The sequence below is a fragment of the Pinus tabuliformis genome, chromosome 3_1 (genome assembly GCF_031772625.1).
Source record: "Pinus tabuliformis cultivar Carrire ecotype Pingquan chromosome 3_1, CPIR1, whole genome shotgun sequence".
NCBI classification, from domain to species: Eukaryota; Viridiplantae; Streptophyta; class Pinopsida; order Pinales; family Pinaceae; genus Pinus; species Pinus tabuliformis.
In genome coordinates, this window is record NC_142301.1 from 444983073 (window position 1) to 445006933 (window position 23861).

At 38.1% G+C, this 23861-nt stretch overlaps 1 protein-coding gene across 1 annotated transcript in view; it reads left to right on the top strand.

Annotated features, from left to right (window-relative positions):
* The first annotated feature begins 5465 nt into the window (after positions 1-5465).
* The window catches only part of LOC149187661 (uncharacterized), a 182354-nt gene continuing 163958 nt past the window's right edge, over positions 5466-23861 (top strand). Inside the window, exon 1 of the mRNA XM_089411432.1 lies at positions 5466-5999. Within this exon, the coding sequence (XP_089267558.1) occupies positions 5619-5999 (381 nt within the window). The 5' untranslated portion in view covers positions 5466-5618. The remainder of the gene's footprint in view (positions 6000-23861) is intronic.

Below are 23861 nucleotides of genomic sequence, written 5' to 3' on the forward strand. Positions count from 1 at the left end.
GATTTTGTCATAACTCTTCCCATGCACTACATCATGGAAGGAATAGTGTTGGAACTTCAAATCATAAACCAACAAAGTGGGAAGTTCGTGGAGAAAAAGAGAGTAGGTAGAGCTATGAGACATTGTCAATGTGCCCTCACATCTAGGCTTTATTTTTCTAGTTTTCTTCTTTATTATAATCTAGTTCTTCGACCTTGGTAGGCAAGTCGTCCTCTCCTTAGTTTAGAAGGCTCTATTCATGTAGTCTAGTGGGTTATGTTTCATTTCTAGATTACCTCTAATTTTGGGTGGTCAATGTTTAATTTGTGAAGATATTTACCCTTCTTTAGTGGACTATCTTTATCTCCCTAGGTAGCTTTCCCTCTCATTAGGCTATCGCATATCCTAGTGCCAAGATGATGAAACCTAAATATAAGCCTCAAATTGAATCTAGTAAGAAATGGACCAAGATGGTAAGGAGAAAGATAGGTGGTTGTTCCTTAGGTCACCATTAACCCCAAAAAACTACCCAAGCCCAAGTTGATGCCATGATTATTGTTGCTAGTTAACAATGACATTTCCCCAAACATGTTAAGGATGAGGTCAACCATATAGAAAACTTGTTCAAAAGAAAAATATGTAAAATACCCAATGACCAGGCTTATGCAAAACTTTTTGAATGAGTCCATGATATCGATTTCTCCCACAGTAGAGACACCAAAATATTTAGGTTGACAAAATGTTATTGGCTCAAGCAAATCCTCCATCTCCTAAGTATTAAAAGAAAGGAGACAACAAAAGTAAGAGAGTTTCTCAAAATTGAATCTAATGGAACAACAAAAGTAGGAAACTTTCTCTAAATTGAACCTAATGGATAAGGAGTATGAGATTTTCTCCAACGAATTCTATGACATAGATATTATTGTTACAAATCCAAAGAATGGTAAGCAAGGCATAACAAATGCCGATGGATATAGCAAATAAAGGTAATGATCACCAATAATTGAAGGAGGCACGTGGGTTCTTGGTTAGCACCACTTGTCATCTCATGTGAACTTCATAAAATTGCATTTCGCAGCTCAATTTGGTTTTGCTAGTTAAGTTAAGCACTTGCTATGATGAATTTAGAAGTTATCTAGACAAGTTACCCCCAGGGTTTTAAATTTTGATAACTCTATGCTACATACACTTAGAAAAAATACTATTATTTTTTTTATATTGTGGTGCTATTTTGTTATGGATGCATATTATTTTATACTTTATTAATATAAATTTTAGCTAGCTCTCTCTCTCTCACTCACACACACACACACACACACACACACACACATGCATGCACACATATAGAAAACAAATAAAAAATCTCAAGAGAAGCTAGCTCAACGCTTCACCTAGTTCAAAGTAAACCCTAGATTATTTAGGGCACGAGGCTAGGCCAACAACTCATAAATAAATCATATATAACTAATTAATAACAATAGACTTGTCAATAAGTGGGATTTAAACTTGAGTGGGAAAGGTAACATTTTTTCATTATAACCATGTTGTCAAACCAACAATGAGGACAACCATCACTGGATGCTATCCACAAATGCAGGGTGAATCATCATCATTACTAAAGGAAAACCACACTACTTGGAATTAACCGCTGGTTGTCTATAAGGGGGCATACTTTCTCTCCTACTAGAGCCTCTAGGTCTTGGGTCTTTAACCTGTTTCTTTACGTCTGAAGAAGACGAGCTCTTAACCAAGAAGAAGCAGTTTTAGGGCCTAATCCAGGCCCCACTTACAACCACTTGAATTACACCATCAACAACAATAAATAATAAATATGAGCAATGCCTTTTTTAGATAACCATTTTATACAATTGAGATGATATGTAGTCTAACGTTAGATGTTTTTGCCCATTTTAGAGCAATTATTCTAGTTAATTTTCGCTGAAATATGGTGGGAAATTTTTGGAATCTTAAATTTCAGTGTGTAATCTACAATATTAAGTGCTTCAAGGGTTTTTAAGGGCACTTAATCCATTTGTACACTCAAAAATACATTTAAAATAACTTAAGTTCAAGACCTTAACAAAAATTGTATAGCTAGATTTTGACAAAAAGATAAAAAACATTTAATATTTAGACTACTCAATTGAGATAAAAGCAACATATAAACCTACCTACCTTTTTTAATAGTCAAAACAAAAATAATAATATTATGAACACAATAAGACTCTAATTATGACATTTCTTTAAACTTTATATTTAATGTTTTAAAAACGTTTATGTAAATGTTGTAAAAGTTTTTAATTTGATCATTTCCATATACATTTTAGAAATGTAATCATTAAAAAGTAATGTTTTATTTCCCAAACTAAATAATAACATAATCATTTTTATGATCATTTTATAAATGCAATATATTTATTATAGATTTTTTTTTTCTTTCAACATTAATAATAAATATATATAAATAACATAATGAAATGAAATGATATTTTAATGTCCATGAGATTAAAAATAGTCTATGGGACTATTAGTTCCTTGTTTTTCACCTTTTAGAATTCAATCATTTTCTTATTCAAATTGATGATGAGCTGACCCAACTTTCCAACAATCCCCTCGTTGAAAAGACAATGCCAAGAAACCGATGCTAGCATATTCCCATAACTTTTTTTGATGTCTTTGAATGCATCACATTCCAAAATGAAATGTTTTTTCGATTCCACTACCCCAGATGTGCAAAATGTACACACCCATTCTTCCCAAGCTTCTTTAGGCCTTTTCCACTGCCCTATTTCACACCGAAGTTGATGCGAGTTGGTTCTTAATTGAGCAATAAGAACCTTTGCCCTCCATGGAATGCTAACTCCAATGAACTCTTTTTGTTGTAGATCACACATAAGGTTGAATTCCTCAATGTAGTACTTCTTCTTTCTACCCAACTCTTTTCCCCATATTCGTTTACGAAACTTCTCCATAACAAAATTCTTTAACTCCTTGCTATTTGTGGGACAGGCATTGAGGTAGATATTCCATTTTGCATCCATATTGTAGTTTTGTTTCATCCATGTTTTCTTTCTTTCACTCATGCCTTCATTGAAAATAACATTAGGCCATCTACCTACTCTCATTTGCTAAATTCTTTTTAGATATCTTATGGGTCATACCATAGCAATTGCTTCGATGAGAGTTGCTCCTATTTAACTCAACATTATCTCATAAGATACCGAACTTTTTATTTTGAACTTGCTCATGATCAAGCGTTTTTGGATTTTCTCAATTTGTTTCCATTTTGAGACGAGGGTGCCGCTAGCCCACAATTCACACCCATATAACATCACTGGACAAACTAGGAGTCCAAAAAGCGCTTTAGTCGTTTTCCAATCCCATGACTTTGCCTATCTACATATGTTTTGAAGAGCACATAATGCTTTCCACCCACCTAAAATTCTCTTCTTTATGCAATCCTCCCAATTAAGTTTGTTGTTGAAATCAATCCCGAGGTACTTGTACTCATTTACTTCTTTAAGAATGTTTCCTTCAAAGAAGAACGTATGTTGGCTCTACTTCCTTTTATTAGAGAAAATCATTATTTTAGTCTTGCTATATTTATAAATTATTATAAAAACAAAAATAAAAATAATATACAATAATAATAACATTCTCCTTTATACACCAAATATCATTAACAAATCACCATAACAAACTATTATAAAAACAAAAATAAAAATAATATACGATAATAACATTCTCCTTTATAAACTAAATGTCATCAACAAATCACCATATTGGTATAACCTCTTCCACCCCACTCTACCCAAATAAATTCGAATGAAATCCTATGAAATTATTTTAATGTCCATGAGGCTAAGTATAGCCTATGGGATAGATTGCTTCTCCATCTGTTTCTTGTATTCAACCATTTTCCTGTGAAGTCTCATAATAAATGCTCCCAACTTCTCGACAAACCCCTCACTAAATAGATTTTCCCAAGAGTTAGCTGCCAAAATATCTGCATAACATTCCTTGTTGTCTTTGAAGGCCTCACATTCTAAAATCAAATGCTTTTCTGTTTCTACTTTTCCGAAAGAGCAAAAAATACATACTCTTTCCTCCCACACTTCTTTTGGTCTTTTTCAGCGCCCTGTTTCACAACAGAGTTGATGAAAGTTAGTCCTTAATTGAGCAATAATAATTTTGGCTCTCCAAGAAATATTGGCCCCTTTGTACACTTTTTGTTGATGATTATGAGTGAGATTAAACTCTTCAATATAATACTTCTTCTTTCTCCCTAGCTCCTTCTCCCAAGTATGTTTGCGGAACTTATCCATAACAAAAGTTTTTATCTCTTCACTGTTTGTGGGACACATGCTCAAACAAATACCCCATTTACTAAACCATTTGTTATTTCGCTGCATCCAAGTCTTATTTCTTTTGCACAATATGTCATTAAACACAACCTTAGGCCATTTGCCCTCTTCCATTTGCTCATTTTTTTTTAAACACCCAATGATTTGCACCATAACTATTGCTTGAAGCAACACTGGTTTCACTTAACAAGATAGCATAAAGAAATGCGCTTTTAATTTTGAATTTGTTTGTAATCAAACACCTCTGAATTTTCTCAATTTGTTTCCACTACATCTTGGCTGTACGGTTGGCCCACAGTCCACAACCGTAGAGAATCACCAGAATCACTAAAACCCCAAAAAGAGTCACAGTGGTTTTCCAGTCCCATAACTCTGCCTCTCTACACTTGTTTTGAAAAACATAAAATGCTTTCCAAGTCCCCAAAGTTCTTTTCTTTCTACATCCATCCCAGCTTAGATAGCTTAGATTTCTGTTGAAGTCAATTCCAAGTTATTTGTAATATGCAACTTCTTCTAGAACACTACTTTCAAAGTAAAACTTATGCTGGTTATGCTTTCTTTTGTTAGAGAAAACCACTACTTTGGTTTTGATAATATTGACTTGCATCCCCACCCTTCTACAAAAATGCTCAAGAGAAAGTAAGTGCTCTTGCAAATCAAGAGCAGATTGAGCAATCAAAATAAGGTCATCTGCTTACAAAAGAAGCCTTATAACGAACTTGCCCAATGGATACCGTCATGGTGTCACCCCTTGCGAATTTAGCCACTCTTCAAACTTGTTGATATATAAACCAAAAAGGTAGGAGACACTGGACAACCTTGCTTTACCTCGATATCGCTTCTAAAATTTTGAGAAATGTCGGGTGAAATTCTAATTTTGACTTTCACCTCTTTATACCGCCTATGCACCGTTGCTCTTAAATGCCCGGTGAAATTCTAATTTTGACTTTCACCTCTTTATACTGCCTATGCACCACTGCTCTTAAATGCCTCTCGTGAAATTCTAATTTTGACTTTCACTTCTTTATACAGCCCCGCTGCCCTTAAATGTTAAAATAAAGTTCTAATTTTGATTTCCCCTCTTTATATCCCCTAAATCATACACCAAAATGATCAAATTTATTTAAACACCTGTAAAAACACCGAAAATATAGAACTCTGTAACATCTAATTTGAAATTAAAAACGGCACAATACGATGACAGGCAGAGCGTTTTAAATAGAACTGGCCAGCCTTATCTTTTCCATTATCACTTCGTCTGCGGAGATTCCTTCCATGGCCGCCACTCCACTGTTTTCAGTTCAACATACTTCTCTCAAAACCCAGACATCTATTCCTCGCTGCTGCCGGGGCTCGATCCTTAAATCTGCGGCAGCTTCGGGAATTCGTTTTCCAGATAAAAATGGCGCGAGCAAGAGTGGCCTCGAGTACTTTTGTGGGTTGGCATTGAAGGAGAGGAAGAAGAACAATGGGGGTCCAGGGGGCAGTCACATGAGCGAGGGGCGCAAGAGTGGAGGGTTTACCGTACGAGCCGCTAAGAGAGTGGGCTCCGATCGTAGCTTCCTGATGAGCACTACATTGGTGGCCAAAGAAGAAGAGGAAGAGAAAGTGGTGGAGTTGTGCCGATCAATTACAGAATGGGGACAACAGAAGCAGGTCGGTTGCTGAGTGAGTCGCTATTACTATTTCTGTGCAATGCAATTAATTGTATTTCTTTCCAATTCAGTTTACTTCATACCTCTGGATAGTTGCATTTTATTTCTTTCCAGTATTTCTGCTTACATTATACGTCAGGGGGTAAGCTATTGAATTTTATAGAATGAATATTATTTTAAACTTACTGCAATCTCAATGGGGTCGTGGTTCTGCGGTGAAAGGCAATGTCATATCGCACCAAGGTTCAGATCCCCTGGATACATGAATAGGCAGGTGGGGGGGCTGGGGGAGTGCAGGCTGTAGCCCTGGGTGATTTTGATGGGAGAGGTTCCCTTGTGGTGGCAACTTAGGCTTGTTTCCCCGCCTAAGTGGGCTGCCTGTGGTGCTCAGATTCTTTAGTGGTAAGGCCACTCTTGAGTTCGAAGCAAGCACTTAGGACAAAGTAAGCGGTTGGGGCTAGGTGCAAGTCTTTGGTGTTTTTGATGAAAAGAAGAATATCTTATGTCGTGGCAGCCTGTGGTGCTCTGCATCTTTGGGCCCGTGGTAAAGCATTTAAGACACACATAAATCAAACAGCTTATAAGCCACAACACAGTATCTTCATTGAGATTTTTTGTTGGTGCGTTGTTCGGACATAATTTGTCATGTTATGCTTCAAAGTATGGTGTCGTGTCGATTTCATCATTAGTCAGTTTGTTGAATGATCCGATGATGGTAATGTTGTAATCCTTCGGGATTTCTGTATAGTTAGGGATTTAGTTATAAATTAGGTATTTCTAGTTATAATTATTTCAGTTATTTTTTTTCAAGTGGAAATGTAACCTTCATTGAATGAATTAAGATACATATCACATCATTTGAATCAATGGAATTATTGAGACTTCTTATCAGTGGTACCAGAGCCTGGATCGAACTCCATTGAACCAGAACGCCTAGATCCTCCATTGTTGTAAACCAGCGAAGAAGATTTGCTTGCTGACTTGAATACTTAACTGTCAGCAGCGTTGGTAGAGGCATGCTTGGTGGAGACTCTGCTCTGGTAGTTTTTTTTAATATACAGCCATTGGGTTTTGAAACCCACTGTATACATAATCAACGAATTTGTTAATAGTTTTTTTAAGACCACCATACGGTGCCTTGGAGCAGACAGATTGGTGGCTATTGAATCTGTAAGTTAATACAAAAAATATTTAAAAAAGAAGAAGAAATTTATGCTGTAATGGTTGAAACAGATCTTTTTTAAAAAGAATTTCGTTCCTATAATCATAACGGTTTTTTTAAGAATTCTGTCATTATCTGAAAAAAGATGAACTCCTTGGTATCTTTAATTGGGATTGTTTTGTCCGGAAAGGAAAATTACCAGGAATGGTTCAGGAAAGTTAAAAATACACTTATTTTTAATGATCTATGGGATGGAATCTGTGAAGGAAAAGAAGGGAATTCACCAGATGAGCCTGACGAGGAGAAACAATTAGCAATCTGGCAAAGTAAGGATAAAAAGGCATATGCCTTAATTTCCACTTCAGTCTCAGAAGAGCCTTAATTTCCACTTCAGTCTCAGAAGAGGCAAGCATATACATTGCTCAGAATAAAACAACATATGATGCCATAACAAAACTAAAAGAGCTTTATGATTCACATTTTGAATTGGAGATAATTCAATTATTGTTGAAGTTATTTAATTTGGAAATGAAAGATAATGATCCTCTAAAACTTGCTTCTGAAATTAAAGCCATCAATCATGAAATTGAATCTATTGGAGTTAAAGTTGATCTACAACTCACTACCTTTATAAAAGCTCTTTACCCTAGTTATTCACACTACTTGGAATCTCTCCAAGCTAGTGGGCAGTTAAAAGATTTAGATTTTGATAAATTAGTAGGGAAAATTGTAGAAAGAGAGAAGGCTTTTGGCAAGAAAGAAACATCACATAATTCTAATACTGAAACCCTATGTCTTGCTCAAAAAGACCAAAAACCTCAAGAAGAATCTGACAGAAATACTAAGGGTAATAGAGGTCGAGGTAGGAAGAATTATAGAGGCGGGGGGGTAGAAATATTCAGGGAGATGGACAGTAGAATGATAAACAAAGAAATTTTCTTGATAAAACAACTGTAAAATGCTTTAGATGTGGTAAAATTGGACATACAACTGTAAATTGTAGAATTCCCTGGGAGAAAATTAATGAAAGAAGAGAACAAATTCTTGAAAAGAAAGATCATCTAATTCCAGAAAAAAGGACATTCTTCTGAGAATGCACATTATGTTGTTGCTCATTGTAATTTTCATATGGAAGATATTTAGTACCTCTTTTTCTTCATGGCATGACAATTGGATTTTAGACACAGGTGCCACTTGTCATATGACCTTTAGAAGAGATTTGTTTGAACAATTTAGTGATAATATTGATGGAGTAGTGTATTTTGCTGATAAGTCTCAAATCAAACCATCGGGGATTGGTTCTATTCAGTTAAAAATTCTTGGACTTTTTGATTATACTTTAAATGATGTTCTTTACATTTTTCAGTTCCAAAGAAATTTATTATCTCTTGTACAAATAAGACAATAGGGACATTCCATCCACATATTTGATGGTAAAGTGGAAATTCGAAGAGCAGCCGACAATAAAACTGTAATGACTGGTGTAGAAGAAGATAAATTGTTGAAATTGAAAGGTGTGTCGTCTGTTACATTGAACACTAATTATTTGGTTCAACAAAATGATACTTTGTCATCTTCTTTATTGTGGCATGCATGCTTCGGTCATATTAATTATGAAAGTATTAGAATTATGAGACAACATGGGATTAAAGGACTTCCAACAATTCCCAGAAAATTGACCCCATGTAATGCTTGTATATTGGGCAAGCATCACAAACAATCTTTTCAGAATTCTACTTCTCGAGCTACAAGAAAATTAAGTCTCATACACTCTGATTTATGTGGACCTATGCCTGTACCAACTACGAATGGCAATAAATACATACTAACTTTTATTGATGATTATTCGAGGATGTGTTGGGTTTATCTGCTTAAGGAAAAATCACAAGTTTTTGATGTGTTTAAAAAATTTCATCTCTTGATTACAAATGAAGCTCAACTAAATATTGGTACTATAAGAACTGATAATGGAGGAGAATATACTTCACATGTCTTTGAAAAATATTTGCAAGAGAATGGCATCAAACACCAAACCACAATACCATATAATCCACAACAAAACGGTGTTGCAGAACGAATGAACAGAACATTGCTTAATATGGTAAGGTCAATGATGTTTTTTAAGAATGTAAAATTGATGTTTTGGGGAGAAGCAGTGCTCTGCGCAGCATATATTAGAAATCAGTGCCCATCCTCTGTCATTAACAACAAAACTCCATATGAAATGTGGTATAATCGTCTTCCTGCTGTTAAACATTTCAGAGTTTTCAGTTCTCAATGTTATGCTTTGATTCCTAAACAACAGAGGACTAAGTTGAGTGAACGAAGCAGAAAATGTATTTTTTTAGGGTATTCTATGACTTCTAAGGCATACCGATTATATGATGAAGAGAACAAGAAATTTATTTTGTCAAGAGATGTAATTTTTCTTGAATCTGATAAAGATTCCCTCACTGTTGATAGACAACTTAATTAGATAGAAAAGTTTGTGCCTCAAAAGTTTTATTATGAATTAGATAATATACTTCCACATCTTGAAGGGGGGATACCTATATTAGATCAGTATGTGGAGTTTCCTTCTCTCAATGATGATAATTCTGCTATTGATGAGAAATTGGTTGATGCAAGCGTTTCTACAGACATGACAGGGACAAAAACGGCAACAAAGTTGACAGGGACAAAAATGGCAAGAACTGAGACAAATGAAGAAGATGAGCAACTTCCTACACAACCTTTGCAAAGATCATCTCATATTCGAACATTTCCGAAGAAATATGATGAGTTTAAGACTGGAAGTTCCTCAGGTAACTATTCTCATTGTGAATTTAACTTTTTTGTGGATTGTGAACCTACTTGTTTTGAAGAAGCTACTAGTTATGATCAGTGGAAAGATGCAATGCAAAAGGAATATGATGCTCTCATAAAAATGGCACATGGAGGCTGGTGGATCCTCCTGTTGGCATCAAACCTATTGGTTGCAAATGGATTTATAAAACTAAGTATAAAGTTGATGGTTCACTAGACAAACACAAGGCAAGACTTGTAGCGAAGGGATATGCACAGAAAGAGGGTATTGACTATACAGAGACATTTGCTCCTACAACTAAATGGGGCACTATTAGATCTTTGTTTGCTATTGCAACTCAGAAAGAATGGAAAATTCATCATATGGATGTCAAAACTGCTTTTTTAAATGGAGATTTGAAAGAAGATGTTTACATGTTTTAGCCAGAAGGTTTTTTCGTTAAAGGGAAAGAACAAAAGGTTTGCAAATTAATGAAGTCTTTGTATGGCTTGAAACAAGCACCACGAGCATGGTATGAGAAACTAACTGAACATCTTCTTAAACATTTTGACCTAGATGATGCAACTCTTTTTGTTAAGAAAGTTGGAAGATCAGTTGTATATCTAGTTGTATATGTTGATGATTTGATGATCACAGGAAACAATGATGAATATATATCATCTATTAAGAAGGAATTGAAAAAGGTTTTTGATATGACAGATTTAGGTTTACTTCATTATTATCTTGGAATTGAAGTTGATCAAAAACCACAACATATTTTCATCTCTCAGAAGAAGTATGTTGGTAAGTTATTGAACAAATATAGTATGATGGATTGTAATCCTATTGCTACACCAATGGAGCAGAATTTGAAACTTACTTCAGAAGAAGGAAAACCATTTGAAGATCCAACAAAGTATAGGCAACTTGTTGGAAGTTTGATTTATTTATCTATTACTCGTCCTGATATAACATTTGTTGTAGGAATACTTTCCAGATTTATGCATCATCCTTGTGAGGGGCATTGGGTAGCAGCAAAAAGAGTACTGAAATATTTAAAAGGAACCCAAACTTACGGCATCAAATATACCAAAGTTTTAGACTTCCATCTTGCTGGTTATTCAGATTCCGATTTTGATGGAGATAAAGAGAATGGAGTCTCTACTTTTGGCTATTTGATGAATCTTGGATCAACAACCATCAGTTGGAGATCACGCAAGCAATCTGTTCCTGCTGATTCTACCATCGAAGCCGAATATGTTGCAGCAGCTCAAGCCACTAAGGAAATCATTTGGCTTCGGAAAATACTTGAAGATTTGCAGGAGAAACAAAAAGCTTCAACTCCTTTATTTGTTGACAACTCTTTTGCAATTCAATTGGCCAAGAATCCAAAGTTTCATGATTGAACCAAACATATCAACACCAAGTATCATTTGATTTGACATCATGTAGAGGCGAAAACAATTCATCTGATACATTTTCCAACATCAGAACAAATTGCAGATATCTTTCCTAAAGCATTGGGGCGTGAAAAATTCGAAAAATTTAGATCTTTACTTGGTATGTCAGATGCCCCTTTAGATTAAGGGGGGAAATGTTGTAATCCTTCGGGATTTCTGTATAGTTAGGGATTTAGTTATAAATTAGGTGTTTCTAGTTATAACTGAAACCTTCATTGAAGGAATTAAGATACAGATCACAACATTTGAATCAGTGGAATTCTCGAGACTTCTTATCAGGTAAGGCATTCTTGTTTGTGTTTTGTATTTGGAACATTGGTTTTGTTTTGTTAATACTACTGTGATTTGTTGATTGGTAACATTTTAATATAAATATCATTTTGATTTTTGATGTCAATTGGATTTGTATTGGTTCCTTTCTCTATGGTTAGGATTTTTAAATTTGATGGTGTCTCTATTTCAATGGGGTTGATCATTGCTTCTTTACTGATTAAGAACTCCTTATTGGTACGTTTCTCTAGCTTTTCTTGTTGTGAACTCCTCTTTTTTTATCTTCTTGATTTGTGCGACTGAGCTTTGGTTATGATTCTTTAAATGAGAATTTTGTTGATCCCTCCGGTAATTCCTTGTCAAATTTCTTCTTGAGATCTTTAATTTTTTCGTGACTTCTTCTAAGGTGGATGCTCATCATCATCAACATTGGCTGCTGATGCATGCTTCTTCATTTTCTTCTCATGACATTGGGAGGCATAGTTCCCAAAATCACGACGAATGAAATACTTGACCTTTGACATATCCTTCTTCTTTTGGTCCTAAACAGGAGCGGGTCTTCTACCTGTATTCGTCTAATCGAACTTTCCAAAGTTCCTCCTTCCTTTTCCTTTCCTTGTGTGAGCTGCAAGAGCTTGAAGTTTGTGATATCCTAGGAAAATTTTGCCCCAAGATTTTTCTTAATTAACTAGAGTTTCACAAATTCCTCTTTTCCTTATTCAGATAATGACACATAAATTTCAAATAATGTAGTCTTTAGTAAAACAATATTGTTATCTAACACTAAACATTCAATACAATGTTGTAGAAAATTCAACAGTTCCAGTATAACCCAGATTCAACAATTCCAGTCTAGTTCAGTATAATCCAAGTCCAATAGAGTTAAACTATTGTATTAAACCAAATCCGAGTTATCCTAAACTAATCCGCAGTCTTGGGAAGACCTTTTTGTTAGTATTGTTCAGAGAATACCCGAATAGTTTTAGGACTGATAATCGGCTCTTTCCTGACTTCGACTTCCTTCAAGAACTCCTCCAAACCGACTTCAATGCTTCTGTACTTCCTCATAGGATTTTGATCTATTATGGTCTTGGATCAGAACTTCGCATGGCCTCGGCCCTCAACTAATCACCCCAAATCTATACAGGAGCACGAGTTCTTTCCTGAACTTCAGGTCTACTAGCGAGTAATACCTAAGAAACCCTTTGCCTCATCTCAACACGAATTGATTGATTTCTAGGTGACTTTCGATTTGCTACAGATTAGGGCTAGCCACCCAAATGGCCTCAGAACAGAGAAGAAAGGTGATATCCAACCTCAAAAAGAACTTCGACCTACCTCAAATCAATTTGTTTCATGGAGAATCTGCATGTATTTAGCCTTAGAACTTTGATCTGCCTCAAAATTCAGTCTCTATTTTTACCTCAGACGGTTTTTCTAGCTTCAAAAAGGAGTGCAGATGCCTTAGTATTTTCCACCAAAACCTTAGTATTCTCGAGATAGAAAATTTTCCTTGGTTGTCAGAACAGACAAAAAGATAAAATTAGATTTACTAACTAGGTTGCAATCTTTCACCACCGAAATTAGGAGGGAGAAAAGGGGTCTTAAAACCCTTAGAGCCACAACTCAAGAAAACAGATGATTTGATCCACAATTGATGATGATTCATTTGATCTCAACTCTTCTCTATTTATAGATTTTTCTATTGGCTCCAAAATGTGAGGGGTTGTGGGTGCAACCACCAATTTTGGGTTTTTTTTGCCCTAGCCAACCCAACTTTTGCCCAACGTTGCCCCAACATAGGAAAAATTGAGTTTTTACCACTTTATCAAGACTGTAGCCTACGTGGTCAGATAGGCTATTTCGTCCTCCATTAGCTCATCAATTTGGAGAGGACATTACAGCCCCCCATCCTGAATTGCTCGCCCTCAAGCAATTACAAATTGGGATGTTGCAAAACTTGTTCTCCTTCCATGTGGCGTCTTCTTTCGGAAGATTCTTCCATCTAATAAGATATTTTGAAATTACTCTGCCCCTTAGTTTCTTTTCTTGTACTGCCATGATTGCTTCTAGGATTAGCTCCAGTTGTCCCTCTTCATCCAAAGGGGGTAGTTCGATAGTAGTGACTTGCTGCCCAATAGCCTTCTTAAGACATGAAACATGGAAGACATTATGAATTCTACTTTCTTTTGGCAGTTCTAACTTATATGCCACTTCTCCTACTTTCCGGAGAACTTTGTAAGGTCCATAAAACCTCGGCTTCAACTTTTCTGCATCGCTGTTTTTGAGTTTAGATTGCCTATATGGTTGCAATCTCAAAAGGACGAGGTCCACTACCTCAAAGCTGCATTTTGTTCAGTGTTAGTCTGTGTACATCTTTTGTCGATTTTGGGCAGCCTGCATGTTTTCTTTGAGTGTCTTGAGAATATCCTGGCTTTCTTGTATCCAATCTTTAGCTAATGGGGCTCTACTATCTCTGAAGACAATGTCAATAAAGGACAGAGTGTCATAATCGTATAGTGCTTTGAAAGGTGTCATCCCAATAGACAAATGATAAGTGGTGTTGTAACAATGCTCCCCGAGGTATAGCCATTTGATCCATGCTTTTTGCTGACCAATCACGTAGTTATGTAAGTATCCCTCAATCCATTTATTCATGATCTCTGTTTGACCATCTATTTGCGGATGATAGTTGGTGCTTGGGGTCAATTCTGTCCCTACTAGCCTGAAGAGTTCTTGCCAAAATGCTCCCATAAATTTGCTATCCCGATCATTGACTATATTTTTAGGCAGTCCATGAAGTCTGAAAACTTCTTTGATGGACAATTTTGCTACTTGTTTCGCTGAGAAATCAGTTGGAATTGCAAAGAAATGTGCAAATTTTTCCACCCTGTCAACCACTGTATAGATGTAGTCTTTGCCTTGTGCTTTGGGTAGTCCTGTAATGAAGTCCATTGAGATGCTTTCCCATTTTTGCTCTGGAATTGGTAAAGGTTGGAGTAAACTTGTAGGATGCATGTGCTTGACCTTATTTTGTTGACATTTCATGCATTCCTTAACATATTTTAATACATAATCTTTGAGACGTTTCCATGAAAACTGCTCCCTGATCTGTCGATAAGTTTTGAAGAATCCTTGGTGTCCAGCTAATGGTATGTCATGTGTAGCCTTCAAGATTTTCTCCTTAAGCGTAGATTCAGCAACCAAGTATATCCTGTCTTTATAGTAAATAATATCATTGACTATCTTGTACTTGTCATCTTGAATGAGTCTGTCCATCAAAGCACATGCAAACTTGTTCTTGGAATATTCCACCGAGAGGTGAGCCTTCCAGTCTTCTGTGAGCTCCATGAGAGAACATGTTGTTGGTTTTTTGGAGAGTGCATCGGCCACAATATTCTTTTTTCCTTTTACGTGTTCAATATCAAAATCATAAGCCTGGACCTTGCTTACCCACTTCTGTTGTCATTTGTTTAGGTCGTTTTGTTCCAAGAAATGACGCAAGCTATTGTGGTCCGTCTTCACTACAAACTTGTTTCCCACCAAGTATTTCCTGAACTTTACCAAGGTGTGCATAATAGCCAACATTTCCTTGTCATACATTTTTAATAGTTTAAGAAGGTGATAGAGGTTCATTTTTACTTTCATTCATTTGGTAAGACTGAATCTCCGAGTTTAGTTTTCTTAAAGTTTATATTATCACTGAAAAATGTGCTTGTTAGCCTCTCACACCTAGGGGTAACTAGAGGAGATTTTTCTTCGATTATCCATATCACAGGTAGTGGTCCTAGTAATGAATTTTAGCATTCTCCACAGATAGTAGCCCACATATGCCTCATATATCATGCTCAGCTCACTGATTTGATGACGATGGTGGCACAACATGCATGGGGACATTAGGCATTGTTTCATATTAAGTGTTTAATGTATTTGGCATGTAAATAGGGATCATGGGTTGAATCAAATAATGAATCACGATGCTTGGAAGTGATGCCTTTTTCCTTGTTTAACCTTGGTGATCATTATTAGATTTTCGTTCAACCTAGCACCTGGTAAATCATTAACCTAGCAGATTGCAAATTTCATGAATAATTTACACAACGAAGTTCTTGACATTCAATAAAAGCAAAAATAAAGTTTCCGATCTCATAAAAGTGACACACAGATTCTGCCCAATCAAAGTTTTTTAATATCAATCCAAAGTTACTTGGACTCTCGTCCTGGGATAATTGCCCAACTGATGAACTACATACAACCCTGGATCTGATAAAGTTGATCAACCCTCCTTGGATGATCTGGATCTCCTTGCTTCCCTTCCTCAGACCCTTCTTTCCTATCTCTCTATCCTTGATTCCTTGCCTTTATAACTTTACATTGAGTTAAATCCCTAACCCTAATCCTAATCTCCAAAGTGATTAATGGTTGAGATTAGATCTCACCACAGTTGAGATCAACGATTGAGATTAAAACATAATCACTAATGTAATTTACTTTACTTTTCCCAAGTTTCTTTAACTCAATTAGCCAACATAATAATTATATGCTTTTCCTTAGTTAAAAACTTAGTCTAAGTTACATTAGCAAGTTGCTCACACTTGAGCAAGTGTTCTAAGGAGATCATGGGCGACTTCTTGCATGCCTAGAACATAGGCCTGTGTAGAAGTACCTATCCGAGCTACAAACGTTAACACTCCCTCTTAGTGAGGAATGTACTTTTGACCCCCTGGAACTATCTATGAACCTGGAGCTGCATCTGCTGCCATGGATGCTCCCTCTAAACTGGAAGACTTCCTTGCCATCATCCTTGAAGATCTGCTCTTTGTGAACTTGTTCTTAGAATCTTCCTGCTCTTGAACATGCTGTAATGTCATCACATACCAAGGGACCTTCTTGATAGATTTGGAGGAATCTATTGAATGCTCCTGCCCACTTGAACTTGAAGGCTAACTCCCTCTAAACTACTCAACCTTCAAAGCTTCTCGCTCCCTGTTCTTTGTCACTATTCTGCTTCATGCTGTTGCTTGAATAGGTTGGCCCTTTAGCCTATATCTTGGACTTGCATCCGTTGCCATGGCTGCTCCCTCTGGACTATAAGACTTCCTTGCCATCATCCTCATGTTGAATTTTGTAGCTATGGTCAGTCTTCATAATATTTTAATTTGTAATTGTAATGTTAAAATATGAATTATATTTGTAAAAATAAAATTTATTTGAGGCATGTTCTTCATGCTTGCAAGAAAAAGAAAAATATTTATTTTGTATTCAAAAAGAAAAATATTATAAGGCTCATCAAGAGCGGGAAAATTGAAAATTTGAATTTTTGTTTTTGCCACAAGTGAACAAGTCGGCCCTCCAAGTGACAATTCAACTTGCCTATGAGACACACCCTTTCGCATGGTTGAAAGACTATAAATTAAGCCTATTCGCTCTCCTCCAAAGGCAAACTTTGGATCATCAAGTATATCTCTATTTTGTGCGAAGAAGACAAGGAGTTCAAGGAAGAAGATCAGAAGGAAAGTACTTGCTCTCTCTAGCAATCAAAGTGTCCAAATCTTGTACGAGTTTCTGAGGTATATCTTTTGTGGTATAGTGCAAAGGCTCTGTGATTTAGTGCGCAGATCTAAGGCATCAATTCTGTGGCATAATCCAAGCTCTGAGGCTGAGATATGTGAAAATTCCTAGACCGAAATTCCTATTGTAGCAACTGATGATATTACTCCTATTTGTTAAATTCCTTTAAACAAATTACCTGCAGTTTTCTATGCCGAATATTGTAATACATACACTGCAGCCTTCACTTAATTAAATTATAAGCGGAGACAAGATAATGAGCAAGAAAGAAAATACAACACAATAGATACTGTTATTTTTGGACAAATGTCCCCGGAAAAACCTAATGCGTGAAAACCGGTGCAACAGATCTGAGGGTTTTATTATTATGTAGGAGAAAATCTGAGTACAATTCTTGGATGCTCAACTAGTAATCCGATACAAAGAGAAACTGGACAAAATGAATGGTGAAATGATCTCACCTTGTCACTGGGAAAATCTGAGACTGATCACGCTGAATTGGAGCCTTTGCACAGAATTGCGTCACTCCTACGTAGTTCCTGTGTCACCCCTGCTGGGTATCACGCTGCTCCTTCTCCGGACCCTCTGCTGGCTGGAAAATCCGAATCTCTGCCTCCCGGTCTCACACCCCGGCTCCCGGCTACTAAAACTCGATTTCCTCAGCAGGAATTCGATCTCCCTCTAAGGCCTGCGCTGCCATTGCGTCAGCTCTGCGTGGGCCAACATCTGCCTCTCTCTGGACGTCGTTCTGCCCTCTCTTTGCCTCGTACTCTCCGGCCCAGGAAAACTTCCTTCTTCCAGATACTCATTGCCCCTCTTTGCAAGAAATCTCCTCGATCAGAATTTCCTCCTGAGAACTTCTCACTTCAGAAATTCGATCTCTTGATCTCTCGGTGTGTTTTCCAAATGACCCTCAAGCTCCCTTAAATAATCTTCTCGTTGACATTCAACGGCCCAGATTAAAAGCTAATCAATGGCTAAGATCATTTTAGCTTGATCCTCGTCTTCTTCTAGAAGTTACACCCATAATTAGATTAATACCCATTAATATTTTTAATTTCCTAAGTTTAGACTTAGGGGCCCATTAAAAAATATTAATTATTTTAATAAAATTGTTTCTGGGTGGAATTTCCCAAAACACTTTTTGGGTTCTTTGGAATACATGTGCCCAAGTCTCCCTACAAAATTTGAGGCCTAGAGCACATCCGATGCTACCCCAAATCAACACTCCCTTTTAGCAAAGAATGTGCTCTAGCAATATACTGTTGCTGCATACTGCTCTGACTCTGAAGCATCATCCTCTGCGCTACTGATGTCTGACATGCTGCCCACTAACTACTGCGCTGCTGCTGACACTGCCATTGTCAACACTGCATCTGTACTACAACTCCCTCTTAACCGCTGCATCTGTGTTGCTGCTAGCACTGCCATTGCCAGCTGCCACTGCACTGCAAACTATTGCTGCTACTCCATCAACAACGGAAAAACATCCAAAATTATTGAACTAACTGTGTTCAGTATGATACCACGTGAATGCTGAAGCTTGACCAGTGCTAGTCTCTGCACGAACCCTCTTAATATACTGCGTTGCTGCTGACCTTTGCTCTGTGCCATTTGCACTTCTATCAACTCTGCTCTGCACTGCTGAAACTCTAGCGCGCCTAGCCACTGCAACTATCTCTTCGACACTCCTCGACATTATCTGACATTAGTCCATCTTGCTACTCTTGATCTGGGCTCCCGTAGCAAGGTATTGATCCGAGAGGTGGACTCCTCAAGGATCCTGCCCATTTGTAGCTCTTTCAAACTACAGTTCTAAATCAGCCCATCTCCCTCTTGGAGGTATCTCGGCTGTCATGGTGAACTCCTCTTCCTCGATCTTCGCGGGTGCTGCCTCCGGATCATGCTTCTCAACTAAAGAAGGACCACTGTGTTGCGTAATGAGCCATTTCACCACACCTGAAGCATTTGATCTTCGAGACGTCCTTCTTACGTCTCCGCTGCTCCTGTTGTCCCTTTGATGCAAGGGCTACATTATCCTCCTCCTCCTTGGGCTTCGACCCATTGCTGCTACTGCTTCCGTCAAGTTTGACCTTGACTAAGTCTCTCCTCAGCTTCTCTTGTTTTAGAGCTGTCCACATCTCATCCCAATTAGGCAATGCTGCTCTGCCTAGGATATTCTCGACAAAGACTTGCCACTCATCTAAGACAGAATTGAGGGCCCAACTCTGAATCCTGAGGTGTATGCGTCGCAACAAACAACTCATCACGGGTTTCCTTCAGCTTCGTCAGGAATGGATCCACACGCTCTCCCTTCTGCATCTGAGCAGATCTCAGTTTCTGCTCCAAGTACATCTTCTGCTGCTCGAAAGATCCCTAATATAATGTGGCCAAGGCATACCACATCTCCTTACTAGTTGCTCTGCTAGCAATGTGACACACCACGTGATCCTTGATTCCATCCAGGATCATCCTCTTGGCCTTTGCCATTTCAGCTATATACTTCTTCAACGGATCTACATCCACAAGTTCAACCACCACGCCGTCAACGTACGTCTTGAGGGCATGCTCATCTAGAAGGAAAGACATTCTAGCCTTCCAGATGATGTAGTTGGATGCTTTGTCCAACTTGTCCTGATCCCTCAAGCCACTGGTTGCCATATTTGCCAAAAATGTCGAAAATCCCCTTTCTGCTTCTCATTGCTGCTGCTCAGCCAATGAGAAAACGGACTTCTTGGCGGGAAGTCTGCTGAGGAAAAGTTCCCTCAAAGTGCTTCTCTTCCTTCTTCTGACGTTTTCAGCCTAACAATTTGCCTGCTGAAAATCTGCGTCCCACCAACTTTCTCACGCTGAGGCTTCAATGTTGCTCCCTCTACCCTGGCAAAAAATTCGAACTGGAAGTCCTTCTCTCCGTCGACTCACTCAGAGAGAGACTGCCTCGAAAATCTGCCCTCCCGGCTTGGAACTGCGTCAACCCTCTGGGGTTTTTGAACTGCTGCCTCCTGCAGCTTTTTCGAACTCCCTCTTCTGCTCAGCGCTGGATCTACTGACTTTGCTCTTCTTGCTTCACCTGCAGCTTTGATACCATGTGAAAATTCCTTGACTGGAATTCCTACTGCGACAACTGATGATATTACTCCTATTTGTTAAATTCCTTTAAACAAATTACTTGCAATTTTCTATGACAAATATTGTAATACATACACTGCTGCTTTCACTTAATTAAATTATAAGCAGAAACATGATACTGAGCAAGAAAGAAAATACAACAAAATAGACACCATTATTTTTGGACAAATGTCCTCAGAAAAACCTAATGCGGGAAAACTGGTGCAGCAAATTTGAGGGTTTTATTATTATGCAAGAGAAAATCTGAGTACAATTCTTGGATGGTCAACTAGAAATCCGATACAGAGAGAAACTGGACAAAATGAATGGTGAAATGATCTCACCTTGTCACTAGGAAAATCTGAGATTGATCACGCTGAACTGGAGCCTCTGCGTACCCTCTGCGTAGAACCATGTACTCCTACGTAGTTCCTGCGTCACCCTTGCTGGGTATCACGTTGCTCCTTCTCCCAACCCTCTGCTGGCTGGAAAAATCCGAATCTTTGCCTCTCGGTCTCACACCCCAGCTCCCGACTACTGAAACTCGATTTCCTCAGCAAGAATTCGATCTCCCTTCAGGCTTGCGCCGCCACTGCGTCAGCTCTGCATGGGCCAACGTTTGCCTCTCTCTGGACATCGTTCTGCCCTCTCTCTGCTTCATATTCTCCGGTCCAAGAAAACTTCCTTCTTCCGGATACTCACTGCCCCTCTCTACAAGAAATCTCCTCGATGAGGATTTCCTCCTAAGAACTTCTCACTTCAGAAATTCGATCTCTTGATCTCTTGGTGTGTTTTCCAAATGACCCTCAAGCTCCCTTAAATAATCTTCTCGTTGACATTCAACGACCCAGATTAAAAGCTAATCAATGGCTAAGATCATTTTAGCTTGATCCTCGTCTTCTTGTAGAAGTTACACCCACAATTAGATTAATACCCATTAATATTTTTAATTTCCTAAGTTTAGACTTAGGGACCCATTAAAATATATTAATTATTTTAATAAAATTATTTCTGGGTGGAATTTCCCAAAACGCTTTCTTGGTTCTTTGGAATACATGTGCTTGAGCCTCCCTGCAAAATTTAAGGCCTAGAGAACATCCAATGCTAACACAAATCAACAAGATAGAGGTTGAACTTTGGCCCTCTTGAGACCTTGATTTCTATGATATAATGCACATTCCGAGTTTGAGATAGAGGATGTGTTTCGGCCCTCTTGGATTCCTTATCTCTATGATATATATTTGTGGCATAGTGTGAGTTTTGAGGCAGACTTGGAGGACATTTCTTGACCTTGTTGCAGAACTTCCGTGGGTAGAATTGTGGAGGGTTGACTTGGTCCTTGGTGGTTGGTCATCTTACTGGTTAGTTGACTTTGATGTATCTCTTGTTGCATTGATTCTCTAAGAAAAGGTTGGCTGGGTTTTTCCCCCATTGTGGGTTTTCCCAGGGTAAAATCTTCTTGTCTCCTTGTGCATTGTGATCTCTATTGCTTTAGTGCTTTCTATGGTTGAATTTTTGAACGTATAATTGCTTAATGATATCTTGAAAGAGTTAATAATCATATACATCATTGAAGTTATTATCAAGTTTCAGAAATAAGTACTTGCACTGAAAAATCAACATGGTACGAGAGCTTTGGTAAAGGAAAGAGCACAAAGATCACTCTTAAAGAAACCCTACTTGGAGAGCAAGTTGAAGAAACCCTATATGTACAATCAAAACGCATCTATGGCTTCTACTATGAAATTAGATAACAAGCTAGAGGGGGCTACTAAATTTAGGGCTTGGAAGAGAAGAGTTGACCTAATTCTTGCAAGGGAAGATCTTTTGGAAATTTTGTAAGGCAAGGTGACTGAACCTACAGATGAAGCAAGAAAGAAGAACTACAAGAAGGATGACATCACTTCCATGAGCATCATTGTGGACAATGACCTCGCTCAACCCCAAACTGAACCTACAGATGAAGCAAGAAAGAAGAACTACAAGAAGGATGACATCACTTCCATGAGCATCATTGTGGACAATGACCTCACTCAATCCCTCCTTGGTTGGTGATCAGGTCTACATGCTGAAAGACCTCACTACATCCTCCTTGGTATGTGATCGGGTCTAGATGTTGAAGGACTTGGCTACAACCTCCCTAGTGTGTGATCAGGTCGAGGACCTCACTGCAGCCTTCCGATGTGTGATTGGGTCCAAATACTGACAAACCTCACTGCACCCTTCCGATGTGTGATTGGGTCCAAATACTGACAAACTTCACTACACCCTTTCGGTGTGTGATCGAGTCTCCTCAGAGAGGCACTCACTCAACCCTACTTGTTGAGCACTTTGGGCCTCTCGGACCATTCTCCCTATTGGGAGAATGTCCATCCATGCTAGTAACAAATCGACACTCCCTCTCAACAAGAGGGGTAATCTCCACAAGCCCCGACTTGTCTGTGAAGTACACGTACTTCTCTCTGGCCAATGGTTTCGTCAAGATATCAGTGGTTTTCTTATCAGTGGAGATGTACTCGAGCCTTATTGTTTGCTTCCTGTACCACGTGTTGGTACTACATCTCTAGGTGCCCTGACCTGTCATCATGCTGTCATCAGCACTTGTCAACCAAACCTGCAAGCTACAATCATATTGCTTCATAACTCACCTTTCAAGCTGCAACATACTCGACCTCTAAGTGAAACAAATGTCTGCTTCTTGCTCATTCACGAGATCAGAGCTCAATCAAAAGCGATATACAAACTCTCTCTGTTTTCAACACTCCTTGCACAATTTGAATTCTTGTAGCTATACTTCTCTGTTTAGGACATCTCTCAAACCATAACCAATTGTATCATGCTGGTACTTTCAACACATGTTGAGCTATATGCTTTGGCTTAACCATAGACTGATTTGCTTCCTTTATTTGATCCATCATCCCAACTAGTTATTCTTCCTGAAACAGATCCTTCCATAGCCATTCTGATTTGCTCCCTTTGTCATTAGTGCTATCAACTATCCAATCTAGATCCTTCATCTGAGGCCAACTCCCTCTGAAGCTAAGCAAGGGTTCCTGGAGAAGCTTTTCTCCCTCTAGAGCAAATCTTCCGATCAATATAACTTCTTTTGGCATATGAGCTCTTTTGCTTTTATCAGAGAACAAATCATGTATGATCAACCTTGATCCATCAATCAATTCTGAGGAGTCTGTACAAAGCCTTCTTTCTGCTTACAAGTGTAGGACTTCTTCATGTACCTCACCAGCTTGAAGTAGTTCACTTCTTATATACGATCTATACAAAAGTGTACCTAACAAGGTTTCCCTTCATAACCTTGAGGTAATCTTTTTGCTTTGAATTTCATGCCATACTTTGTCTTGGCATAGGTGAAATTATTTTGCTCCCTCTAAGTCCAGATCTCATCTAGTACAATATCTTTCATCACAGAGAATCTCTTTGTTGTAGCTTTGCTCTGTTCTTCCATCTGCTGCCAAAGCCTTGGTAGCCTTCATTATGTACTTGTAACCC